The sequence below is a fragment of the Gymnoscopelus microlampas genome (assembly GCF_963454915.1).
Source record: "Gymnoscopelus microlampas genome assembly, chromosome: 3".
Classification (NCBI taxonomy): domain Eukaryota; kingdom Metazoa; phylum Chordata; class Actinopteri; order Myctophiformes; family Myctophidae; genus Gymnoscopelus; species Gymnoscopelus microlampas.
In genome coordinates, this window is record NC_139940.1 from 56,491,510 (window position 1) to 56,503,326 (window position 11,817).

At 41.4% G+C, this 11,817-nt stretch overlaps 1 protein-coding gene across 1 annotated transcript in view; it reads right to left on the reverse strand.

The window, feature by feature from the left end:
• Positions 1-8,422: 8,422 nt before the first annotated feature.
• The window catches only part of LOC311041939 (scavenger receptor cysteine-rich type 1 protein M130-like), a gene marked incomplete at both ends in the record, with an annotated part of 12,836 nt that continues 9,441 nt past the window's right edge, over positions 8,423-11,817 (reverse strand). The window contains one exon of the mRNA XM_084052420.1: positions 8,423-8,730. Within this exon, the coding sequence (XP_083908546.1) occupies positions 8,423-8,730 (308 nt within the window). The remainder of the gene's footprint in view (positions 8,731-11,817) is intronic.

An 11,817-nucleotide genomic window follows, 5' to 3' on the forward strand; every position in this document is an offset into this window, starting at 1 on the left:
GTATGGCACGGTAACTGCTCCGCTGCTGACAGAAAAGCTCTGCAGCGGGTGGTGAAGTCTGCTCAACAAATAATCGGAAGCAGCCTACCTGCCATCAGTGACATTTACATCAGCAGGTGCAGGAATAAGGCTACTAGCATCATGGAAGATGCCACGCACCCTGCTCACGGTCTGTTCGACCTCCTCCCCTCGGGAAGAAGGCTGCGCAGCATTAAGGCCAGCACCACCAGGCTGAAAAACAGCTTTTTCCCCGAAGCTGTGCGAATAATGAACTCTCGCTCTTAATGATCTGAAAAAATACTATCTATGAACTCTGCACTATGAACTGAACCGTGACACATGAACTGTTTTTTAAAATGCTGATTTTAATGCTGCTGTTTTTTACATTAGATGTTTTTATTTATCTTAGGTGTTTTTATTTATCTTATTTATTTACTTACTCTGCCATGATCAGGACCTGATTAACACATTTTGTTCTGTCTTGTATGGAATGACAATAAAGCTACCTTGACCTTGATAGACCCATTTATAATTTGCCTTTTCTGGGCAAGGTCTTAGGTCTAGGCTACACGTATATGGGTCTTTTTGTAAACGGACATTTTTAGTCCTCCGTTTTAAAAAGAATCCCTGTCCACATGACAAAGATAAATACAAATCCCTGTCCACACGTAAACACAGAAACGCATTGATCAGCTGCAAGTTTCATTGTTATATCAGATTTTATATTTACATTTATTTTATATATAAATACATATACACTTTTTAATCACATGTTAAGGCCCAATACTGCAATAGCTGCATTATTTTAATAGCATACGTGAACAGCATACGTGAACATAAACGAAAACAACATTATTAGGGCGCAGCTGCAGCGCAAACAGTAGCCATGGTTCACATGACCCGTGCCGAGTCCCTGGTTTATAGTGGTGTTCGATTTTGTTTACATTGCCAACTCTCACATGTACATACTGTAAACGTTCAGATTTCAAATATAAAGTGCTTACCCCCGAGCCACGGATGTTACAAGGCGATCCGGACCGCGATAAGTACCCGTAACTCCCGTATATTGTAAAAAAGTATTTTAATCCGATCGCTGGCCATTTTCTTTTTCTTTTCTTTTTTTTGGTAATGTATCAGAGTGCAATACACCTCCCAACCATTAGTGTCGCATGGTTGAAAGCATCGGAGAAAATTGGGAGAAAATGGCCGGCGATCGGATTAAAATGCTTTTTATTGAACAATACGGGAGATACGGGTACTTATCGCGGTCCGGATCGCCTTGTAACGTCCGTGGCTCAGGGGTAAGCACTTTATATTTGAAATCTGAACGTTTATGTAGGCCTACATGTGAGAGCTGCCATTGTAAGAAACACACCTATAAACCAGGGACTCTCGGCACCATGACTGTCATGGTATGACAGTCATGTTTCAGGGCTACGCAAACAGATGAGTTTTACTTCATCAATTCATTCCATGAGCAGCCGGAACGGTCGTCCTCGTCCCAAAACTCCCCGCCCCACGCACGCACCTTTTGAGCGGGCCACCCGCGGCTGCTCCATGGTCGCTGGATTTTGACCCGGGGCGATTGTGTTTTAGGACGACAGACCCCGCAGTCAACCCGGGTGCGTGTGCGCTAGCCTACTCGGTGCAGAGAAAGAGGGTTTTCTTCACACAGTGAATGAGCTACTTTTCCCACCACTGTCTTATTATTAATTATGACATTATTTTGCCATAAATAGCGTGCCTTGTTTCATAGACTGTAAGCGTTGCTCTCTCTCTCTCTTCATTTATTATTATAATGACCATGAGCGGTCCAGTGTTTATGTATTATTATATTATTATTATTATAATGATCATGTGCGAATGCGCGATGACGTCATCGTTTCTCAAAATCTCCGGATTACATGTCCACACAGATCCACTGAAACGCATGTTTTGGAAAACCTTCACTTATTTATCCGTTTACAAAAACGGCCAAAAACACCGTTTGCGTGTGACTGAAAGGCCCAAACGCACACAAAAATGTGCATTTATAAAAATATCCATGTACGTGTAGCCTAGGCCTTAGACAAAAACAATCTTTCATCAATTGGATGTGTTTCTACAGAACAATAAGGTTGTTGACCTGTTTGTCCAGCATCAAAAGCTGGATGAATGAGAACTTTCTTAAGCTAGATGGCCACTGAACGCCATGGCGAAAAATTACTTTTTACCCGCTCGTTCTAGAATGATGTGTAAAAACGATTTTTTTGGGTGTATAATTAATTCATAATGTTATGTTTTAAATAACAGGTCAATCTTAGCCTGGCATGGCCAGACTAATATCACTGTGTAGATATTAGTCTGGAATCTCTGTGTGGAACCTGCATTTCCGAGGGGCAAATAAAAAAAAATCCATCTTGGATTATGCAAATTGCCCAAATGGCATCGTTCGGCAATCAAGACAAAGTTGTACTAGGACACCATATAAATACAAATCAACAAAAACACGTCATAGGAAGCAATTATTTAAGTTTAGTATTGAACAGATGGGAGAGTCAAATTAACTAGTAGGTAGGTAGATTACTGTTTACCTGAACAGATCACCTCAAGTCTGATGGTGGAATCATGAGACAAGGTTGTTCCTCTACACTCCCTCAGTGAAGATTCAGATCCAACACAGGAAGATGTAATTCTCCATACAGAACCATCACTCATAATCCTCCTTTCTGTTGAAACAGCAGGGCCACAGTCCAGCTGTCTACACACTACAGATGATGACATCAGGTTCCAGTCGTGCTCATAGTCTTGCTCATAGTAGTATACAGACACTGGTCTCCACTCTACCTGGTGTTTCATCTCCAGTATACCAGTACAGTGGTTGGCTCGTCCCACCAGCCTGACATCATCAAACTCTGTCAATAGAATAAGCATTATAATCTTGATTGTGGGGTCGCTAAAGCGATCACACTAATGTTATCTTCACTATTTATTATATACTTATTCCCACCGTTATTTGACGGCTACCTAGTCCTTCATACTTTTAGCTACAAACTCCGTTCCAACTCTACAACGTTCGGCCTACTCAGGACATGTCGGCTACAATTTGAATTTTTGAAATAATTTGTACTTTTAGAGATATTTCGCTTTTAATTGCTAAAAAAATCCCATTCATTTCAATGGGGAAATTTTACACTTTTAGCTAGAAACTCCGTTCCAACTCTACAACGTTCGGCCTACTTAGGACATGTTGAATACCATTTGAATTTTTTTAAATAATTTGTACTTATAGAGATATTTCACTTTTAATTGCCTAAAAATCCATTATTTTCGTTTTTTGACCTCTATCTAGTCCATCAGACATGTAGGCTACCATTTGAATTTTTGATCTGAATTCAATTTTTAGAGATATTCAACTTTGAATTTCCCTATTGAAACGAATGGGATTTTCCACCCGTTCCACCCGTTTTTTGACGGCAAACTAGTCCATCATTTTAGCTCAAACTTTTCAACCTTTCAAACCTTTCACATCTTTCAAACCTTTCAAACCTTTAGAACCTTTCAAACCTTTAGAGTCTTTAGAACCTTTCAAACCTTTCAAACCTTTCACATCTTTCAAACCTTTCAAACCTTTCAAACCTTTAGAACCTTTAGAGCCTTTAGAACATCTTACATCTTTCAAACCTTTAGAACCTTTCAAATCTTTAGAACCTTTAGAACATTTCAAACCTTTCAAACCTTTAGAACCTTTAGAACCTTTCAAACATTTCAAACATTTAGAACTTTAAACCTTTAACTCTACTAACACTATCAATACTCAATACCATCAACATCCTTAGCGATCCCACACTGTTTCTTCAGGAACAGTACTTTCTAATTATGAAATAATAACTGAACCTAAAGTTTGTGTTTTACCTGAGCAGGTGAGTCCAACTGTCTTGTCAGGTGAGCAGGTGTTTCTATTTGAGTTTGAGGTTCTACAGTTCAGGAGAACAGACTCACTGCCTTTACAATGGAACTCTTTGGTCCACATTGGAGGCTTAACTTCTCCATAGAGCGCCCCCTGGAGGACTGAAGGAGCCCCACAGCCAAGCTGCCTACAGACCACTTCTGCATCCTGCTGGTCAAAGTCACCTTCACACAATGAGACCCATGACTGGTTAGACTTCACCTCCACTCTGCCTGAACACAAACTGGTCCCATTGACCAACCTCACAGACTCTGGAGAGAGAGAGACAGAGACAGAGAGAGAGAGGGTTGATCACGGGTTGGAGGGAATTTTCCAAACAATTGTATTATATATGTTTTAAATGATCTTCACACACTATTTAAAAGATACAGAGCGACTGAATTACTTAAATTAATACATAAATATGCATGCGCACGCACGCACACACGCACACACAAACACACACACACACACACACACACACTTTCTTGTATGAAAAATAGCTAATATGGTAGATATACAGTACACGCTTATAATGCATCAAATCACTGCACCATGTGAGCCTGTAGACCTGCTACTTTAGTTATTTTGAAAATCAAAACAGACATTTTTTTCCAAAACCGAGATGCATGGTTTAATGTGGTTAATATACCATTTTAAATTGAATTGTTAAATTGTGATATTATCAAACATAAATATAAAACATATCAGACAGTCAACAGTTCTCCAAAATAAATGCAGTTATTTAATTCAGTTTGACAGCAAGCATGGATGAAACTAGATAGACAGACAAACAGACAGACAGACAGACTATAGATTACTGTCATTGTTGAAGTCATTGTTTTTTTTTTTTTTTACTTCTGTAATTTTTGTCCCACGATTTTGTAACCCTTTTTTCACCCGGTGCCAATTTGCTAAGTGATCCTGGGCACTACACTCCCCCCACCAGCCTAGGGAGGCCAGGGCCGAGCTCATGCCTCCTTCAATGCATGAGAGCCAACTGACCTTCTTGTCACCCGACAGGGGGGAGTTTCCCTGGTTGGACGTAGCGCGTGGAAGGAGCACGTTATTCCAACCAGTTCCCTTCCCCTCCATCAGGCGCCCCAGCTGACCAGGGGGAGGCAGTATAGTGACCAGGATTACTACATGTTTTTGTGAGGGTATTAACTACCCTAGTAGACACGGGGAGAACATGCAAACTCCACACAGAGTAGGCCCTTTCGCCAACCCCCACCTAGGGTATGGGCGCTGATGACGCGGAGGAGAAGACACGCCCCCAGCACCCAGTCATTGTTTGTTACCTGAACAGATCACCTCCAGTTTGAACCGATCATATTCAGACTGCACTGTTCCACACTCGCTCAGTGAAGATTCAGATCCAGCACAGGAAGATGAAATCCTCCATACAAGTTGATATATAGCCTCTTTACTCAATGTGTGAACAGCAGAACCACAGTCCAGCTGTTTACACACTATAGATGCTGACATCAGGTTCCAGACAGAACCGGCCGCTGGTCTCCACTCTCCTTGGTGTTTCATCTCCAGTATACCAGTACAGTGGCTGGCTCGTCCCACCAACCTGACATCATCGAACTCTGTACAGAGTCAATATAATAAGCATTAAAATCTTGATTATGATAACTGAACCTTAAGTTTTTATTTTACCTGAGCAGGTGAGTCCAACAGTCTTGTCATGTGAGCAGGTGTTTCTAGTTGAGTTTGAAGTTCTACAGTCCAGGAGAACAGACTCACTGCCTTCACAATGGAAGTCTTTGGTCCACATTGGAGCCGTCCCTTCTCCATAGAGCGCCCCCTGTAGGACTGAAGGAGCCCCACAGCCAAGCTGCCTACAGACCACCTCTGCATCCTGCTTGTCAAAGCCACTTTCACAGACTGAGACCCACAACTGATTAGACTTCACCTCCACTCTGCCTGAACACCGATTAGTCCCATTCACCAACCTCACAGACCCTGGGGGGAGAGAGAGAGAGAGAGAGAGAGAGAGAGAGAGAGAGAGAGAGAGAGAGAGAGAGAGAGAGAGAGAGAGAGAGAGAGAGAGAGAGAGAGAGAGAGAGAGAGAAGGGGGGGGGGGGGTTGATCATGGGTCAGGGGGTGTTGTGAACATTCAGGGCATACTTGCCAGCACTGGCCTATAAATGGAGATCCCCATAAATGGAGACGATCGACCCTACGAAGTCTGACAGCATAGAATCTCTAGAAAGGGAGATTCCTAACATACCTTGCTCTGACATCAGAAAATCCCTATATGTCGTTCCTATGTGGAGATAACCGAAACATCCAGGACTGACATCATAGTCCCAGAGTTGGGCATAGCTGACACAGCCCACTCCATATACGGATATGCCTGACACTACCTGACATCACCGTAGTGACATCGGGGGCACCCATTATAACACACACACACACACACACACACACACACACACACACACACACACACACACACACACACACACACACACACACACACACACACACACACAATTTCTCGAATGAGAAATTGACAGATAGTTAACATAATAGATATACAGTACAAGCTCACAATGCATCAAATCACTGCACCGTGTGAGCGTGTAGATCTGCTACTTTAGCTGTTTTTAAAATGAAAACAGATATTTGTTGTATCTATTTAATTCAGTTTGACAACAAGCATGGATGAAACTAGATACAAAGATAAGACAGACAGACAGACAGACAGACAGACAGAATGTATAGATTACTGTCATCGTTGAAGTCATTGTTTGTTACCTGAACAGATCACCTTGTGTCTGGCCCACACGCTATTCAGATGATCAGATTGCACTGTTCCACACTCTCTCAGTGAAGATTCAAATCCAACGCAGGACGATGTAATCCTCCATAAAGGTTGACCTATATAAAGATAACTTATATGTTCATCTATATCAACCGTTTCTGTGTGAACAGCAGAACCACAGTCCAGCTGTTTACACACTACAGATGCTGACATCATGTTCCAGACAGAATTGATCACTGGTCTCCACTCTCCTTGGTGTATCAACTCCAGTATACCAGTACATTGACTGGTTCCTCCCACCAGCCTGACATCATCAAACTCTGTACAGAGACAAAATAATAAGCATTAAAAAGTGTATTATTAAATAATAACTTAACCTAAATTGCAGTTATTATATATTTTTTACCTGAGCAGGTGAGTCCAACACTCCTGCCATGTGAGCAGGTGTTTCTAGTTGAGTCTGAGGTTCTACAGTCAGGGAGAACAGACTCACTGCCTTCACACTGGAACTCTTTGGTCCACATTGGAGCCTTCACTTCTCCATAGAGCGCCCCCTGTAGGACTGAAGGAGCCCCACAGTGAAGCTGCCTACAGACCACCTCTGCATCCTGCTGGTCAAAGTCACCCTCACACACTGAGACCCACGACTGGTTAGACTTCACCTCCACTCTGCCTGAACACCGACTAGTCCCATTCACCAACCTCACAGACCCTGGGGGGGGGGGGGGGGGGGGGAAGAGAGAGAGAGAGAGAGAGAGAGAGAGAGAGAGAGAGAGAGAGAGGGGGGGGGGGTGGGGGGAGGCAATGGGTCAGAGGGAATTTTCTAAACAATTAATTTTGTTATTTTAAAATGACCTTCACCCTCTATTTAAAAGATACAGAGCAACTGAACTACTTTATAGGGGTAGTTCACCCAAGAAAGGACTTTTTTCATTGTTATACCTGTTGGTGACTCACAGAGAGTTTTAGTTTGTAAAACATTCGTCAACGGTGAATCCATAATCCAAATTAACAATAGTAAAACTATATGAAATATCCGTCCTTAAAGTCCAAAAGGCTGCTCATAATGCAGTCTGGTGTCTGTTCTAAAAGACATATTTATAAAATGTCAATATAAACAAAACAAAGTAGCCTTTTCAGAACCTATTGCAGACATTGATTCTACAAACATGAAACCCCTAAAAAAGGAAAAAGAGGTATTACACATCATTCTAGGACAAGCGGGTCAAACGTAACATTTTCGAGCTGGCGTTCACTTGCCATCTTCGATTATGCAAATTGTCCAATTTTTCTAGGTCCCCATATGAATGCAAATTAACTACAAAAAATGTAAAAGAACATTTAGAACACCTTTAGTAGAACAGATAGAAACATCAAATGTACTATTTCACCTGCTTGCCAGATTGAGAGGCAAGATTCACCTGCAATTTAAAATATAATATCATAAATTGATTCTACACACATGAAAACCCTTAAAAAAAAAGAGATAATACACATAATCCTAGGACAAGCGGTTCAAGAGAAACATTTTCACCATTGCATTCAGTGGCCATCTTGGATTATGCAAATTGCCCGAATGGCAACTTTCGGCAACCAAGCCAATTTTTTTTCTAGGACACCATATGAATACAAATCCACAAAGAAAACGTCATAGGAAACAACTATTTAGGTTTAGTATTGGACGTATGGGAGCATCAAATTGACTATTGGTAGATAGATTACTGTTTACCTGAACAGATCACCTCCAGCGTGTCGGAGGAATACAAGTCCGTTCCTCTAAACTCCCTCAGTGAAGATTCAGATCCAAAACAAGCACCAATCCTCCATACAGGTTGATCTGTAGAACTATAAAAGTAGTGCCTTTTTGTTGAAACAGCAGAGCCACAGTCCAGCTGTCCACACACTAAAGATGATGACATCAGGTTCCAGACATCACTGTCCACTGGTCTCCACTCTCCTTGGAGTTTCATCTCCAGTATACCAGTACAGTGGCTGGCTCGTCCCACCAACCTGACATCATCAAACTCTGTACAGAGTCAATAGAATAAGCATTAATATCTTGATTATGAAATAATAAATGAACCTAAAGTTTGTATTTTACCTGAGCAGGTGAGTCTAACGGTCTTGTCATGTGGGCAGGTGTTTCTAGTTGAGTCTGAGGCTCTACAGTCAGGGAGAACAGACTCACTGCCTTCACACTGGAACTCTTTGGTCCACATTGGAGCCTTCACTTCTCCATAGAGCGCCCCCTGTAGGACTGAAGGAGCCCCACAGTCAAGCTGCCTACAGACCACCTCTGCATCCTGCTGGTCAAAGACACTTTCACACACTGAGACCCACGACTGATTAGACTTCACCTCCACTCTGCCTGAACACCGACTAGTCCCATTCACCAACCTCACAGATCCTAGAGAGAGAGAGAGAGAGAGAGAGAGAGAGAGAGAGAGAGAGAGAGAGAGAGAGAGAGAGAGAGGGGGGGGGGGGGGGGAGAGAGAGGGGAGATGGGTGGTTGATCATGGGTCAGAGGGGATTATCAAAACAATTGTATTTTGTTTTTTAGATGACCTTCACACACTATATGCACTATGTAATTGCTTGTTCAGGGTGGGATTGTCGGGTCACTTCTCTACATGTAAAGTGTCTTGAGACAACTTTTTGTGATTTGACACTTTAATAAAATTGAATTGAATTGAATTGAATGTAAAAGATGCTGATCGTTACAGAGTCACGTAGACCAAGAGGGCCTGGATAAGTGGTATGATCATGTTTGTAAACTTATCCACGAAAAGTGGGAAAAGAGAATACAAGTAGTAGCCACAATAGTAATACAAGACAAAAACCCAAATACACAAGAACACCCTATTGGAATGAAGAGCTTCAGCGTCTATGGCAGGTTATGCATAAGGCAGAGCACTCATTCCTGAAATATGTAGGCACACAGTCTGGGGAAAAGAACCTCTTGAGAACATTTAAAGACTGTCAGTGTGTATTTGATAAAACCTATAGGAAAAATAAAAGAGCTTATCAAAGAGGACAGATATTGAATTTTGAAAGGATTCAAACTTCAAACCCACCATTGTTCTGGAAGGAAATTAACAAACTGGGCCCAATAAGGACAAAGCAAATCCCTATGGAAGTGTTGGGGGGCATGATGGCAATCTAGTTACTGAGCTATCACAGGTTATTAAAAGGTAGGAAATAGATTTTAAAGGTCTTTTCTGTGATGATGCATCAAGTTTTGATGAAACATTTCACAAAGAGAGATGTTCTGCAAAAGCCTTGCAAGAGTGTAAGATGGCACTGGAGGTTGAGCCTTGTACAGATGATCTTAACACTGAGCTGACTATAGAAGAGGTCCAGTTGGCCATTAATAAAGCAAAGACAGGAAAAGCCACAGGCATAGACAATCTGCTATATGAGGTCTTGAAATCGCCAATGCTATCTCACACTCTGCTTTGTTTGTTTAAGAAATGCTTTGAAATGGGCAAAATTCCCTCTGTGTGGTTCAGATCCATTATAAACCCTATTTTTAAAAGTGATCCTAAGATGCCTCTTAATTATAGAGGGATCAGCCTGTTGAGCACAGTCTATAAGTTATACTCCTCTATACTCAATTCTTGCTTTTCTTTTCTTTTTCCTTTATTTATTCGGGGAAGCCCATTGAGAGCAAGCTCTCTTTTTCAAGGACGCCTTGATGACAGCATATAAAATACAATACATACACAATGAAAAACAACAACAAACATTTGAATCATATTACAGTGTCACAGATGCAAATAATCATAGAGTTACATGAAGCAGGTGCAATCACTGTGTAGACTAGAGTGTCATCGAGAAGCACCCTAAATGTCTCAACTGAGACCAATCACACTAGTTTCAGAGAATCCTGAAGTTTGTTCCATTTGTGTGGAGCATAATACACGAAAGCAGTCTTTCCTTGTTCACTGCTCTTACGCGGAATGGTATATCTAATGTGGGTTTGTGAACGTGTTGAATGACCTGTAACCGTTGGTTCCAAAAGCGAGGATAGGTACAATGGAAGCTTACCACACAAGGCCTTATAAATAAATAAAATACAATGTTGCTCTCTACGCACAGTGAGAGATGGCCAACCCACTTTATCATATAAAATACAGTGATGGGTGAGATAATCATCGGCAGTAATAAAACGCAGGGCACTGTGGTAGACTGCATCAAGAGGCTTCAGTGGAGATTGAAGCATGCATATACAATATATTGCCATAGTCAAAAACAGACATTATTACATATTGAATTAAAGTCTTTCTGCTGGAAAAGGAAAAACAGGACCTGTTTCTATAGAGGAAACCTATTTGTCCTTAGTTTTTTGATTAGGTTCTTGATATGAACCTTAAATGAGAGCTTGGCATCTAGCCAGATGCCCAGGTACTTATAAGAAGTGACCAGCTCAATTAGTTCAGCTTTCAGAGTATAGATACCGGTAGAGGGATTTAAATCTGGAGACCTAGTAAAAAACATGCATTTTGTTTTATTGGAGTTTAAAACAAGCTTGAGGTCAATTAGAGCCTGTTGAAACCTATTGAAGGCGGTCTGCAAATTTGCAGTGGCCACTTCCAATGTTGGGCCAATACTGTATAAAATTGTGTCATCTGTGTAGAAAAGGACATCCCAGTGCGGAGAAGGGAGTGCAATATTATTTACATACAGAGTGAATAAAAGGGGGCCCAAAATTGAACCCTGCGGGACACCTTTTCCAATTGCCAAAGAACTGGAACTAAAACCATCTGCAACAACAGCTTGAGTTCTTCCCGTTAGATAGTTGGAAAAACATCTGACAGAGCAATTATCCAAGCCAATGGAGGCGAACTTCTGTAATAAAATATAATGGTCCACAGTGTCAAACGCTTTAGGAAAGATCAATAAAAATGGCTGCACAGTGATGGTGATTATCTAAAGCAGTTAGTATGTTATTTGTAACAAGTGTTGTAGCTGTTACCGTACTATGATCCTGACTGTTGGGGTTGGAGTATGTTATGTGTATTCAGAAAAGTACGTAACTGGGAACTTACTAGGGATTCAAGGATCTTGGCTAGACGGCATAATTTTGAGATTGGGCGGTCATTATTTAAATCAG